General features: G+C 39.9%; 1 protein-coding gene across 3 annotated transcripts in view; it reads left to right on the top strand.

The window, feature by feature from the left end:
• Positions 1-14,549, top strand: part of asic1b (acid-sensing (proton-gated) ion channel 1b) — a 164,909-nt gene extending 150,360 nt beyond the window's left edge. For all 3 annotated transcript variants that reach the window (XM_079682983.1, XM_079682981.1, XM_079682982.1), the window contains 7 exons: positions 4,335-4,485; positions 5,422-5,478; positions 5,956-6,109; positions 10,229-10,320; positions 10,640-10,719; positions 11,237-11,338; positions 12,001-14,549. In XM_079682983.1, the coding sequence (XP_079539109.1) occupies positions 4,335-4,485; positions 5,422-5,478; positions 5,956-6,109; positions 10,229-10,320; positions 10,640-10,719; positions 11,237-11,338; positions 12,001-12,096 (732 nt within the window). In that variant the 3' untranslated portion in view covers positions 12,097-14,549. The remainder of the gene's footprint in view (positions 1-4,334; positions 4,486-5,421; positions 5,479-5,955; positions 6,110-10,228; positions 10,321-10,639; positions 10,720-11,236; positions 11,339-12,000) is intronic.
• Positions 14,550-15,912: the final 1,363 nt, after the last annotated feature.

The following is a 15,912-nucleotide window of genomic DNA, read 5'->3' as shown; positions in this document are numbered from 1 at the left end:
CCCGCATTTTTCCACACAAAGTTGAGGGGGAAAAAAGTTGACTCGTCTTGACGTGACGTCATCAGCTCGCGCATCACAGAATGTAAACAACACTGTATAGAGTGAACGTGTGGGGCTCACACGATAGAGAAAACACCAAGATGAAAAAATCGAATCCATCTCATTTACCGACGAACATTTCTACTAAAGACCGGGCAAAAAGTGGGGGGAAACTATTCTGCACCCCGTGCAACTGTGTGTTGGAGCATAAGAGAAAATCGACGGGGACGACCCACTTTGATTCATTCAAACATTCGAAAATGCTTTCTGCTGCTGCGGACAAGAAAGCCAAACAACTCACGTTCAGCGAGGCATCAACCTCCAAAACCCTTTCCAGGGCTACAAGAAACGAAGTGAGTCATTCTACCAAGATTGAAGCTGGTCAGATAACGAACGAGTAAATGAAAACGGAATGAGGCGGAGAAGTGTGTGTGTGGGGGGGTGAGATTAAAAAAGCCCAATTGCTTTTACAATAAATAAACATTGAATGTGTTTAATTGAATAGTAAAGGGGTTTAACGTTAGTAGTAGGTTGTGTGTGAGAGAGAATAAATAAGACAGCCCAATATTTAAAAAAATTGTTATTCTTTTCCCCCGCATATTTAGCATATTTCGCAACTTTCCGCATATTTCGCAACTTTCCGCAATTTCACCGCATAAAATCACATAAAAACCCCTTATGTTTAATCGCATAATCAAGGAATTTAGCCCGCATAATAGAGGATTTTTGCCCGCGTTTTTCTGGAGGGTCTAGATTGCTCACCATTGGACTTGTTGGACCAAGCACTACCTCTGCTGTGTCAATCCCCAAAGACCTTTCCATTTAGTTCCCTAATGTTTAGCAGAAACAGTGTCTTACAAACCGGAGATGGTCTTGCGATGGGATCACACCAGCCGCAACACCAAATCAGGCCAGAAGCATAAGACGGACGGAAATATAAACACCCGGCAAATCTTTCAAAACAGCTTTTTTGGTAGTTACCGAGTATGTGTCTCTAGAAGCACATTAACTTCCATATTTTATACAGTCTATGGTGACAAACAACTGCACTTCAGCAGCAACATTATAAAGCAACTTACACATTATTGCATTACTATTAACATTGTAATAGTGTCTTATATAATAATAATCAGTCATAAGGGACCTTTTTCTGCAGAACGATACTTTTATTTTCGAAAACTATAATTATATTTTTGGTTGATAACACTGCTTTTCAATTTTGAATGCAGGACTTTTAATTTCAAGAGAGTCATCTTACTTTAACTAAAGAAAATGATGTGATTTCTTCTACCACAACTAAACAAAACATTTTTTTCATTAATCTGAATACTTGCAATCATAAGGGATTGAGCCCAGAAGAGAAATATATTTATCACTGTTCCTGTTCAAGGCTTTTGTTGGACCCATGGGAGTTGAAATGAGGCGTCCCACATCGTAAGCTATCTCAGCACTACGCTGTGATTTTTGAAGGACAAACGATTTTCTGCTTTCCCAGAATCGAGGTTGAAATATAATTATGGCCGGTCAGTCAAGTGTTTCACATAAAAGGCAAGAAGTGTGCCTCAGACCCATCAATACTGCGGCTATTGTAAGGACAGTTAGTTTCTAGGTTGGAAGGACTGTTTTGTAAGCTGGACATTTTATAACTTAAGGGACTGTATGTTTGTTGGTGCCTTGGAGGCTCTTGAGTAGTTCTGAAAGTTACATATTTGGGGTCTCAACATGGTCAAGGATACACAGACTTTCTCCAGTCAGCATGTGTAAGTCTGAGTTTGGCTCTGTGAAACAAAGTGTGTGTGGGTTCTTCCCTTGAACTGTGAATAATTCTGTGGCTACGATTGCGAGGATTCAGCCTCACAAATCCTACACTCTTGCCCCTAATATGCTACAGAACCATGCATAATGAATGGAGGATGGATAGGGATGGATTTGGTAGTGATCTCAGTCATTCCACGTCCACACTACTAGTGAGTGTGTTCCAGTGATGGTGGGATGCAGCAGGATTTTGCATGCTGCCAATGTCGCGTCTGCAGGAAACTGTCCCTCTTTGTTTTTCTCTCCTTCTCGCTAGCTCCTTGACTTATTTCCTCTCCAAAAGTCATTACAATTCCTATAATACAGTCCCCTTTCAATTGTATTCCCTCACCCTCTCTCTCTCTCTCTCTCTCTCTCTGGATTTATTTATTTCATTGGCTTGCAGGCTCACTCTTCATTAATCTAATGCAGTTTTCTCAAATTCATTCAACTGCCTGCTTCAGCAGTCCTGTAGTGTAAAACTGTCGGGGGCTTTTCAGCTTGCCCAACTGTCACTCACCATGATCCCACAAAAGAAAGACATCTGCAATTTCTCCCTGTTTAACATAAAATGCAAAAAGAACAACATGTTTCTTTTACATCCTCTTGTCTTTTTGTTTGCAGAGGGTTGCTGGCTCTTGCTTTTCCTCTTTCTTCTTCCTGTTCCATTTGGTTTGCGGTCTCTCACTCCGTAACGAAGGTGGAATTGAAGTCACAATCTTTAAAATGATTTTCGTTCCTATAGTTGTTTAACAGGACACTAACATGTCCTGAAATCTCAAACACCAGTTTGGCTTTTGTCCAAACTTGCAGAAGTCTAACCAATTGGAAGTCATTCTACCAAGAGGTGGATTAGGAGGGCTGAGTCGAGCTTTTAAAGATGCAACAAAATCTAAAGGTCAGAACTGTGAGCATAAGAAATCACCCAGCCACATAGCTCCTTCCATAGGTCTAGGCCATGTGATGAGATGAATAAATACACAAGCACTTCTTATTGATTACCATATTTTACCCGGCTCTTATGGTTTTTATGTTCTGTCTGACTTTGTGAAGCGTCCTTGATGTAAAAATATGCAGAGCAATGATTATAGTCTCCTGATTGGATTGTAGTCAGAGCTTCAGGTTTCTGTGTGTGTGTGTGTGTGTGTGTGTGTGTGTGTGTGTGTGTGTGTGTGTGTGTGTGTGTGTGTGTGTGTGTGTGTGTGTGTGTGTGTGTGTGTGTGTGTGTGTGTGTGTGTGTGTGTGTGTGTGTGTGTGTGTGTGTGTGTGTGTGTGTGTGTGTGTGTGTGTGTGTGTGTGTGTGTGTGTGTGTGTGTGTGTGTGTGCGCGCGCGCCCTGGGTTATTAGTAACCAGATCCAGAGTGTGACACACCTGGTTGCCTCTTGCACTCCAGTACAAATCTTAAAAAGCTTCATCCCTAAATCATAACATTGGCCTTTAATTTATTGCTGTGTGAGCAATCAGTGATGCACTGATGAGGAGGAAACACACTTTGTATAGCTTCCTCCCTTAATGCATATTAATGCATCAAAGTTTGTCCTTTCTTTAAAGCAGCTTTATTTAAATTAATATTCCTCATATTTACATATGATATATATGTTTCAAAGAGCACTCTGTTTAAGTGGCTTCACTTTACTTTCTACATGAATAATCTGGTGCAACCTCAAGTATACAGTAAGCAACAATCATTGGGGCTTATTTTGAAATAGTGGGTCTTTTTTTACATTTTTCCTACTTTATAAGTCCCATTTTTAGGGAATACAATAGGGAATGTGAAGAGGTTGGCTCATACAGTATGTGCAGTTGAATGCAAGGTTGCATACTTTTAAGAATGTGCTTAAAGATGCTGAGCAATGCCGAGTAAGAATACAAAAGTAAAATAAATGTAAAAAATTGTTTATTAGAAAACAAACAAAAAGGGTAAAAAATGAAAAGATCTGTCATTAATATTTGTTTGTATGATTTTTCTGTGCAGCAACTTCAGTACACATTACTGTGCATTACACTTACAAGGTTTCACAGAATACAATGTGGTAAACAAGGTCAAAAGCTCACTGTCACTTTGTGTGACTGATAGATATGTCTGCTGTCCACATAAATTGTACATTTATGGATCAAAACAGAGGAGACATGGCTCCACAGGGTCCTGCAGCGAAGCTGTTAAGAGTGTAAACTTCACAGCTCTAATACTCTGATGATACTATTCAGATCCTGCATGGAGAGTGGGCTGTACAAATAAAGCACAGAGGCACACTGGGAATAGGAGAAACGTAGGAGAGAACCGCCCACCATAAGCTCCACTATACACATGTATCCACCATGGAGTAAAAGCAATCCTTTTCAGAGCCTAATACAAAAAAACTGCGTATTGGCTTGTAAATATAGGTATTGAGGGAAAGAAAAGGGTCAAATAACTGCATTAACAGGGCACAGGAGATGTTCTTGAACAGACAATAAGCTCTATAGCTAAATTGGTTCTGCACTGTTGCTTCTCTCTCAGCTGACGTACCTGCCTCCACCTTGGGGGGACTGCAAGGCCTCGGCGATGGACTCAGACTTCTTCAACACTTACAGCATCACAGCCTGCCGGATCGACTGCGAGACACGATACCTCGTGGAGAACTGCAACTGCAGGATGGTCCACATGCCTGGTAGGAACCACAGGGGCATGTCACTGCTCGACATACATGCTATCTACATTAGCTTATAAAGATGAAGATGTTAAAGTGTCTCTTGTGGTTTGTAGTGCTTTTATTTGAATTTGGCGTGGCAAAAACAATTCTTAAGGAATAAAGAGCTTTTTGCCAGTGACTGCATTCATACTTTCACACTCCACTGGATTGGAAAACTCAAGTGTTTCCCTTCGAATTTGTGCAGTGATTACAGTTGGCACATGTAGTCTACCTCCTAAATGTAATCACAGGGTGGCATCTGAGCTGGCAAATTGAAAAGGAGTTTGGCACAGAGGAAACATTGGAATTTGGCCTCTGTTAACCCGCACTCACCTGTCCAATAACTGTAAATGTGTCTCTATTCAATCACGGTCAGTGTTTGCACATCCAGGGAGACCCAGACAGTCGGTCTGGGAAATAATCAGGATTAGCTGCTTCCCTAAAGTGATTGTGCAGTTGATTTATGTGAGTCTACAGACAACTCCCCAGCTAAAATCCTCTGCTCCTATCCATCTATGCTATCTTCCTGTCATTCGACTGATTTTTCACGACTTTAAAGCAAAATGCAGTGAATAATTGTAGCTGGGAAATAATTTCCTCTACATGTAGGACACAGCTTTTTCCTTTGTCGAGGGAGAGGGGTGGCTCAACTGCCACTGGGGAGAAAGATGGAGAGGGTGAGAGAGACGAGAGCGACACGGACACGGAAGTAGTGACGCGAGGCGGAAAGTACAAAAGTTAATGAAATCAATTACGAGATGGGATCACATTTGGGAAGAATATCCAGGCATGATAAGATTGGTGATGACGCACTGAGACAGCATTAATTATCAGTTAACAACTTGTCACCCTTTGTGGTTCTTGGTAAAACCCTCTTCTCCTTTTGTTCACACTGAGAATATTATGTGTCCTTAGGAGATGCCCCGTACTGCACCCCGGAGCAGTACAAGGACTGTGCAGATCCTGCCTTGGGTAAGGAGATAACCCAGCATGCTGTATGTGTGTGAGAGTGTGAGTGTGCATATTCGCTGTTCAATGTGTATAGCCAACTATTCAAAGCCCCTTACCCATGCTGATAACAGATAAAAGTGTTCCTTTAGCCTTAAGGTAGCTCGAATAGTAAACCTCAGGCCTGGCACTGAGCCGGTCCTTTTCACACTCCCCTGTCTCTTTATCAGCTGATACCTCTCAGGCCTTTCATGCCTGTTGCTTGTTTTCAAATCTCTCACTCTTTCAATAAACCATGTCTATCTTTTGTATTTCTCATAAAAGCCTCGAGGGTGTCTCCTAGCGGCGTCATTTCAAAAGTTTTCTTTGACGCCTTTCACTCTGCTGGCTTTGTGTTTGTCATCCTGACGTGATGATAAATCTGTCTGTCTCTGTGTCTTCTCTCTCTCCATTTATCTGTCCTCTATCTACCCCTGGCTTCCTAAATAATCTATTTTTCAGACTTTCTTGTCGAGAGAGACAATGACTACTGTGTGTGCGAGACGCCGTGCAACATGACGCGCTTCGGTAAAGAGATGTCCTTTGTCAAAATACCCAGCAAAGCATCAGCAAAGTACCTCGCCAAGAAATTCAACAAGACAGAGCAGTACATATCGTAAGTCCCATTCTTTTGTCTTATCCAATCATCCAAAACTTTTACTAATATATTTTCTTTGAAAAGTTTAACTGTTGAGCAAAAGATATCTTCACTATTAAGTCCATTCTCAGGTTATGTGGGTGTTGGATGTGTCAGGTTTTCACATCACACTTCTTAAATTGGATACTGTGTTAATCAATCTGGACCCTTTTTCCCCATGCTTTTGTTTCAAAGTGCTTTATGGAGTCAACCGTGTTTTCTTTAATAGGTCCTGTATTGAGCGAGAGCACTGCAGCCACTAAACTGTTTTTGATGTAATGCTTCAGGCACCAATTGCACACCGTTATGGTACATCCACTAAAAAGGAAGTTACACTTTAAGTTGCACATGAGACCACATCATTCTGCACAGAAAGCTTAAGAGGGAGAGAGAAGGAGAGAACTGACGATAAGCAAAACACACAAACACTGAGTGGAGGGGCTTTGGGCGTTGTATTTTAATTTTTTTCTGGGGAATAAATATTGAGATCATATGATATTATCATGCTATGGCTTTACACATTATAATGTCCAAATGTATGAAATCAATTTAATTGAAAACAAAAACCTACAAAAAAGGTTACTGAAGTCTTATTTTCACATTTTTTTAGAATCAACTTAAACGATTCATATTTGATTTTGCATATATTTCCCTTTTTGCAATATATACAAAAGCATACTTAAATAAAATAAATCGAATTAACATTATGATCTTGCTAAGCCATATCCACAGGCTTATTTTCTGTTTTCATTTGTCAGGATTCACCATGTAATACAGATCTGTGGGTGTTTCTTCTTTTACAGAAAAAAGAAGTTGCATTTAAGTACTGACACATCTGTAGCTTTTATTCTTATTTGTGATGAAGGAGAACCTGATGTGTACCATTGTGTTGGTCAAACCACACCACATCTCAGACAGAGTGAAAGTGTTTTGAGGTTTATTGCCCTTATAGCAGCTTGCTTGAGGCTGCACAACAACTGCTGCAACCAGTTCACTTTCTCAAACCTGGATATTTTTCCATTGAGTTGAGGAAAAAGAATAAGGAGGATTCAGTCTGAGTTTGACTTGATTAAGCTGCCAAGTATGTACTGTTTCTTTGCCAAATGTAATGAAAAGATCAAAAGTAGTTCAAGGGAATGGGGAGAGGGAGAAATAATAGTTAAATCTTGTATCTATCATTCCCGGCAGAGCTGTTGAGGACAAGATAATTACACCATATGTAGTCGGAGTGCGGCAAAAACCTTTCACTTCTCCCTGCTGAAAGTTTTATTTAATCCCCTTTGGATAGATGTGAGTCCTTCCAGCTCATCTTTTGACTGGCAATGTTTCCAAGCAGTGTCAGGCTGATGAGCATTTGCTGGAAGTGTTCTGCTATCTGGGCTGCACAGTGTTTAGTGGTGTGAAACTGAAGTGGACTGTCATTCTACTGGGAACCACTAAAGCAGGGGGAGAGAGATATTGATATAGACGTAGACACAATGCATTATTTATTAAATAATACTAATATTACTACTTGGACGGCAGCAGCAGTGTTATATTTATCCAATCATTCTACTTTGAGGGAAAGATAGAACATATACAGATATGGACTGAATTGAATGACTGCTACACTTCCACTGCATTGCACCGTCTTTCTCTCTTTTATTTTCATATACAGTATAGAGCCTATATGAACAACTGAAGACAGCTCACTCAGGTGGGCCTACAAATCAGGAGAACACACACAGGAGTTTCAACAAAAAGCAATACAAAAACACAACTATATCAGTGATTCCCTATCCGAGGGTTTAACTACTGCAGCTGCCATGGAGCAGGCCTTTCTGCAAAGATTGTAGAAATCTCAACTGATTAAACAAATTATTATAAAATAAAAACCTCAGTTTTTAAGATTTCCAAATGTTGAATAAGATGTAATACCTGAACACTATGTGTTGCAAGCATGAAAACAGGAAGGTAATTCTAAACAGTAAGCTACAGTAAAAGTAAGGAATTAAATATATCATTGAAATAGTAAGATACGCAGAAGACCTATTTTGATAAAAGTAAAACATAAACAGTATATATAATCCACTAAAAGTATTGGTTTAAATACAATAGTTAGCTGAAAGTAAAACACAAATATGTTTATATTTATATAATGTTTGATTGGCAGCTGAAGTAATGGACAAACAGTTATAATGGGTAGCTACTAGCTAACATTGGACAAAGAGCTGAAATTATACAATAAATTGTATAATTGTATGTAATTGATTAACAAAAGAAACAGGTAACTAGCATTTGAAAAAATAAATAAACTGAGTGGATATTAAACTGTAAAATGTTGTTAGGATTAGTAATTGATAAAAAAAAAAAAATTAAATGGTGCGCAGATGTTAAAGTAAATGGAAAACAGTTGACTGTGTTATTAATACAAGTTGGTCGCTAAAAGTATTGGATTCAGATGGTTTCAGATTAAACGTCCAAATTCTGCCACTCCAATTAGTACGGCCTAAAAGTGTCAACTTCATCAAACCGACCTCATTGTTGCACACTATTCACTTTTATATTATCAATAGTGTTTGATAAAGTCAATTTTGACATTGTTTTATGCCAACACATTTGTAACGTGTGCTTTTAGTTCTCAAAGCTGGAAATACAGCATTATATTATATTATTATTATTAATACCTCTGTTATGATAATTCAAGATATCTGCTGTGAAAAAAAAGTAATTGAAAAGGTTTGAGCTCATCGGGTGTATGTCAAAAAAAGAATGGGAACGAGTGACCAAGATTACAACCCTAGGCGGGATATTAAGTTTATGATGATGGTTTTGTTTTATGTTGAGTATACTATGGATGTTTTATGTGCTTTTAAAATCGTCTGTGCAGTCAAACTACAGGAGCTGAAAGTACATCTCCCAGCATGAAACAAGCAGATGTGTGCCCATCTTCTATGAGAACATCTCCAGCTACATTACCAACTGTAATTTGCATTTCAACTTAGCCCTCGGCTTAGAGCTTCTTCAACTGACAGATCATCACGTGTCTTAACTTAAATTGAAGTAATAAAACAGTAAACTAAATCCTCAAAGTCAAGTTACGTTTTTGATTCAACCCCAGTTATGTGTGTAGTATGTCATTTAGCCCGCGGAGAGGATATTCAGGAATCAAAATAATAGTCTGCTTTGCCTTGGGCCGTAAACTAATTCTTTCTCATTCTGCTGAAGTCCTGAATTTCAGATATTGACACAGCATGAAATCAAACAGCTGTCATCATTTCCTTTGTTTTCCATAATGACCAGACCCACCGTGGGGAAATTAGCTTGTGACTGCAGGTTCTTTGCACGGGAGGATTATGAGACAATAGGCCCGCTGGGAACAGACTTGCAAAAGACCCCCCTACCTCAGCTACATGGAGCCAGACACCCAGGGGTGTCTTTTGGTTGTGGTTTTGTGTTCTCTTTGCTTCTGTTTTGTGTCCCATTTTAAGTTGGGTTTTTGTAATTATGTTTTGTCTGTGGTTGTTTAGCCCTTGTTGTAATCTGTTTGCGTCTCTTTGCATTTCTTTTTTATCCTATTGTGGTTACTTTCGTCTTTTTGTATTTGTTTTGCATATTTTAGTAGTTGTTTTTGCATCTCTTCGTAGTTGTTTTTAATCTCTCTGTAGTTGTTTTGTGCTTCTTTAGGGCTGTTTGTGTCTTTGTAATAGTGTTGCAACTCTGTGTAGTTTTAAGTCTCTGTAGTTGCCGTTTGTCACTTTGTGATTGTTTAGAACCCTTTCGCAGTTATTGTGCATCTTTTTTCAAGCACTTTATGTTTCTTTGTGGTCATTTTCTATCCATTGCTGCTTGGTTTTTGTCACTTTGAGAGACATTTTGTAAGTAAAGGCCATGGAGACAAACGTTGTGGCCCTAAGCCTGTGCCCTGTCAGCCCGTTCAATAATCCATATATGGTTATTTACTCAACCCAATGCATCTGCTCAGTTATCTGCAGGAAGTGCCAGACTCACCAGTCATGTTCTCTGCCTGCGGACACTCTGATGAAGCATGGTGTATGAAACATACACTGAGACATTTAAATGTGTGAACTAAGACTGAGCTTTTCTCTCTGTTTACAGTGATAACCTTCTGGTCCTGGATATCTATTTTGAAGCGCTGAACTACGAAACCATCGAACAAAAGAAAGCCTACGAATTGGCAGGCCTTCTGGGTAAGGAAATGGCTGTCTAGTGTTTCCATGGGAGGAGTTAATAAACAGTATTCATATACACGTCAGATGATTTTGATGAAAAGTGACAGTAAGGCAACCGCTTGTTATTGTAAAATAGGTGTTCAGGTCCCAGATGACACAGCGCTGTCTCTTTAATCTAGTGTGTCTGTTGTGTGATTTTCAACATTTTTTTCTTTCTAACATCTGTTTTCTGACACATTTCAGACCTAAACAAATATTAAAAGCACATTTTAAATATGCTTCATATGAATAAACAGAGATGATGATCCTCCTTAAAATGTCCTATTTCTCTCTCCAGGTGATATCGGAGGTCAGATGGGTCTCTTCATCGGAGCCAGCCTCCTCACTATTCTGGAACTCTTTGACTATCTATATGAGGTAAATTATCTCTTTAAAACACCTCCCGTACTTGCGTACAAAATTGAGTTTTGCACACTATTTCACCAAGGAAGTGTTTTAACGAGCGTGACGAACGCTGTGTCCCTCACAACCCTGCAGCCCATCTCTGTGCAACACACACACACACACACACACACATCTTAGCAGCAGCAACTCTGAATACATTAACATTTTGGATGTATTATATTTTAGATTAGTTGGGATGTCTCTGTCCGTTCTCATTAGAGCAACTCTGTGTTGCTTCCTCCATTATAAATTCTACTAGCAATGCAGAAAGATAGTTGTGTCCCTCTGTTTGTGTGTGTGTATGCGTGAGAGAAAAAAGCAGCACCTGCATGTCCAGTTTGGAGGGCGTAACATATTTATAGATGAATAAAATCAATCTCTCTTGAATTTCATTTTGCATGATCATTCAAACTCCAAAGTGTGTGGGCTTGAACTATAAAAAAATATGTTTTTGAACGGGTCAGTAACGGGTGTCCTCGGCTATTTTCAGGTGATCAAATACAAGCTGTGCCGATGCGTGAAGAAGAAACACAAAGGCCGCAACAACAACGACCGGGGAGCTGTGCTGAGCCTGGATGATGTGAAACACCATGTCAGTAGACTGCTGCTCAGTACTTCCACTGTATCAGACTCAATTTCATTTGACAGGGACACACTTGGAGTGAAGGAGGATGATAGGGCAGCCGTGATGGTGGTGGGGAGGAGTCAAGAGAAAGAGATGGAAGAAACCAGGGACTGGGGAGACAGGGAAGGGAGTGAAAGTGTGATTGGGAGAAGAGGGGGAGAAAATTGATAGTGGAAAGTGGTGTGCATTTAATCAAAGCTGCTGGACATGACCAGCAGGGACAGGCCAGGATTAGAGCGTTAGAAGGTGTGACAGCTCACTTATTGCCAAATGTAAATGAAGTTCACTTTAATTGTAGGTCTGAGATCAGGCAGAGGAAAAAGGGGAAAGATGTGCTCATCTTCTGATCCTCTCCCCTGCCTTACATCTTCATCCTTTTTTCTTTAAAGCATTTCTTATGGGTCTATTCCCTCTCAGCCCCATCTTGTTTCTAATGTCACACATTTATCTGAGGGTTTAGTTCTTTCTCATATGTGTTTTATCTTCTGTTTTACTCTTGATGTAAGGACTCCCCCTCCCCTCTTGTTTCAATACGTCCTCCCCTGCTGATCATTTCTCTTCAGTGTCTTAATCCTCGTTTATCTTACAATCTAATTTTTGCTTTCACTCTCTGCTAATTTTTCTCCCAGGATCCTTGCGATAACCTGCGTACACCATCAACATATCCTGGCAACATGCTACCCCATCACCCGGGCCAAGCAAACTTTGAAGACTTCACTTGCTGAGCAGACCCCGGTGGGGAAGCATCCAAGTGCGTGTTATGCAACCAAAGCCAACCATACAAGAAGAACTATCCAGCACGGGGGGGAGTGTGAGGAACTGATACAAAGTCTAACAGAGGCACTTTTTACATAGATACGGAGTTAAGCGGACAAATCAAACACGACAAAGAACTGTCACCCAAGGCCGAGCGGAGAGGATATCCCAAAAATAAAAAATATCTGTCCATTTTCCGGAGAACATTTCATGCAGCACTCTTCTATCTCTTATGTATCTCTGGAATACTGCCGCAGAGGATGTGGAGGAACCTTGCCAACACGGACCTCTCTATCTCTTTCAAAAGACAACAAAATTAAATGTAAAAATAAACATGTACAGCTATCTCACCATAGACAGCATATCATAAAAAAGAGCCCCCATGCCTTTATATAACACATGATGGTTTCACACGACACCGGCCTGCTAGTGAGACTCATCCTGCTTACTCCACTTTACATGTAGCAACATAATGTACCTGTTGCAGCGCTCCGTAAAACATCAGCTGGACTCTGTAGTTGAGAATGTATTTATGTTCACGATGGGTGTAGTTGGGTGTGCAGGGAAGTTTTTCGGGGGGCTTGTGTTAAACATAGAGGTGCATTATCAACCATTTAAAATGTACTGGTGATGATTTCAGGTCTCATCATGTAAATGCATGCTTGTATTTGTCCAATGCATGTTTTTCATTTCATCTATGATTCTTTTTTTTTTTTTACATATATATATATATATATATATATAAATGATATAAGTACCAAGTTTGCCTCAATGATATACAGGAAAAGGAAGATGATACATCCCATATATATGTGTGTGTGTGTGTGTGTGTGTGTGTGTGTGTGTGTGTGTGTGTGTGTGTGTGTGTGTGTGTGTGTGTGTGTGTGTGTGTGTGTGTGTGTGTGTGTGTGTGTGTGTGTGTGTGTGTGTGTGTGTGTGTGTGTGTGTGTGTGTACACCCAGTCAGCCTGTGTCTGCTGAATGAATGAGCTGCACCTAATTTGATTTCTCATCTGTTATTTCATTTTCACGCGTGCCCTTTGAGTCGAGGAGTTTTCATTCAGCTTCATTAAGTCTTATCTCGACTGCAGGATGAGGTGAGGGGAATTATTTTTTGAGGAGTTGATCGCTGAAATCCAAGTAATGTTGAGCTGTTAAAAAAGTTTCTGTGTTCTTGTTGCAAGAGTCTTATCAAAGCACAATACCGCCAGTATGTTGAGGTGATGTAAAAGGCAACGTACTATTCTTCTTGATATATTGTCATATTATTAATATCGTGTTGATCCGACTGTTTTTCGGTTGTTGTTTTTTCTTTCATATAAAACATAATCGATATTGCCTGATAATCCTGTCTCCATCGTCCAGGTAATAGGCTGGTCTATTTAGTTATCAAAGCATAAATAAAATGTAAATATCATTTTGGAAATTGTTATTCTTCTGAGGTTTTATTCTTATCAGTGAATTCAGTCTTTAAAGCCTCTATTTGTTCGTTTGGTTGAGGTGAACGGGGGGGAAAGCGATGTATTTGTCAACTCCAGATACTGTGCAAATGTTCATTTTGAATCACAAGTAGCTCTCAGAAAATCTGATTAAGCGTTCTGGGCTTAGGGATTTTTCTCAATTTTCTCTTATCAACATATTATCTTGTGTTTTGCTTCACACAACATTTTCTTTTAATTAAGTCAGCATTAAGGGTTTAGGGGCAGAAGTCTGGCATTAAAACATGTATTACTTATCCACTGAAATCGTTCATTTGTTGCAGTTAAACCGCTGCAAGCCACAACATTGGTGTTTCTGAGCTTCATATGCTTGAAATGTAATTACAGTTTCTGCTGCTCAGTGACAAAAGAATGGATGAGAAATATCCTGCACAGCCAAAACAAGTTTTATCAAGATTGTCAGTGAGCCAGCGGCCGCACATTCTGGACGGCTCCTGGTCCTCTACTATACTGTACATCTGCTGCTGCCAGCTGCCACACTTGTATTAAAAGCAGCTTGGTGATGCATGACAATGTGAATATTAGAGTCCAGTTAAACATGTTCTGCCTTGAAATCATGTTTGTTGCTCGGATGGCTGCACAGTCCGCTGCTACCAGGCACTAAGGGTTATTCTAGGACAGGAAGTTTACTTTTGCCTCATGATTCTTTCATGCTATATATCTTTTAGCAGGGAAACCGAACATCAACATTGTTCATCCAATGTGAGTGTGCATTCCTTTTTTATTATTCAGAGGAGAAACCTCAGCTGGTATTCACATATTCATATCAAGTGCTCAAGCTCCCGGGAACCAGCTCCAACATCTGATGAAGATGTTTCCTGTTTCATGTCTGACACAGGATGTTGCCCCCTGACGGTTTTATTATATTCTGTTGTACCTGCCAAGAAGACAAATTAATCAAGAAATAAAAGATGATGCTGTTCATTTTCTGTGTGCACTTTTTTCATTGTGTGAGTGACACTTTTACGACCCAGAAGATTGCAGGGTGTCAGCAATTGGACAGCTGCCTGCCAGAAGATGCTTTCTTCCTCTTGATGAACCTCAGGCGTAAAGCAGAGCAGGTGGGGGTGTGAGGGAGATGCACCGGAGGAACTTCAGTCAAACTGAAAATATTTCCAAAATGTACGGCTTTGGGAGTATTTCCTGCAGTTGTGTAGTCTTGATTCAGTTTCACCTGTTAGCCAATTCCTACATCTTGGCATCCGCCTCCTGAAAGATGTCCACCTACAGTATTATGCACCTCATTCAGCTCCTCAATATAAAGATCAGAGATGTCTGCTCTCTCCCTGCTTTCACCTTGTTGCTTGACACTCAGCCAATCTGATGACGGTATAAGAAAAAGATGCTCCTGTACTGGAAACTATCCCAAACTGCAGGCCCTTCCTAAATGGCTTTAACACCCTCGGGCCTTTGGATCTGATGAAGCCCTGTTTTCATTCAGGGAACTTCTAATGCTTGTTGATATATTTTAATGAGACTTGTCGTGTGCATGTTATTATCCACATCTGCCAGTTTAATCATGCATTCTTCTGTCACTGAACATGCACTCCCACTCTAAATATTTTTCATATCAGAGGCAATTTCCATCTAATCCTATTATCACATATTATCTACATCGACAAGGAGGTTAGGCTCTTGTTCTACACTTTCTTAATGTGGTGAACAACGTTTTGTCATTTCCAGTACTTTAGCTTAACACACAAGCACACACTCAGACGAATTAAATAACAATGACTGAAAACTGGTTTAGTTTTGTGCCAATATAGTGATGCACCAATGGGTTGTTTTGACCCAGCACTGCATTGGCTCAAGTGGACATTTCTGAATATCCTTGAAACACTTCCCAACAATAATTTAGAGAAAATAACCAAAACATTGAGTAAAAAAAAAACATTAGCTTGGGGGATTTTCTATCCAATGTTGACTGAAAACATTATTTTACCTTGCGTCAGACTACTTTATATTGCTGGATCTGTACTGTACATAAATGAATGTACGCCCCAGCTTGCTGCCAGCATGTCGGATGAGTCACGTTTCTGGTATAAATGTATCCTGTCAGATCTCTCCGTGCAATTAGGATGCTGAGCCGTTAGTCGGAGATAAGGCACGGCTCATCTGGGCTCCACTTTACATTCTTCTCATCAAGAGGATTGATAATTGCAGAGCAGTCAAGTTTCTCAGCACTGATGGACACTGTATTATATTTCAGACTTGAGTCCGCCTGATTTGTCCTTTCATTTGTTTAAAGTATGAAACCTTATTATTAAATATCCTGACTGTCAGCACG

This window comes from Notothenia rossii (assembly GCF_949606895.1).
Source record: "Notothenia rossii genome assembly, chromosome: 5".
Taxonomy (NCBI): Eukaryota; Metazoa; Chordata; class Actinopteri; order Perciformes; family Nototheniidae; genus Notothenia; species Notothenia rossii.
This window is presented reverse-complemented; position numbering and strand designations above follow the sequence as displayed.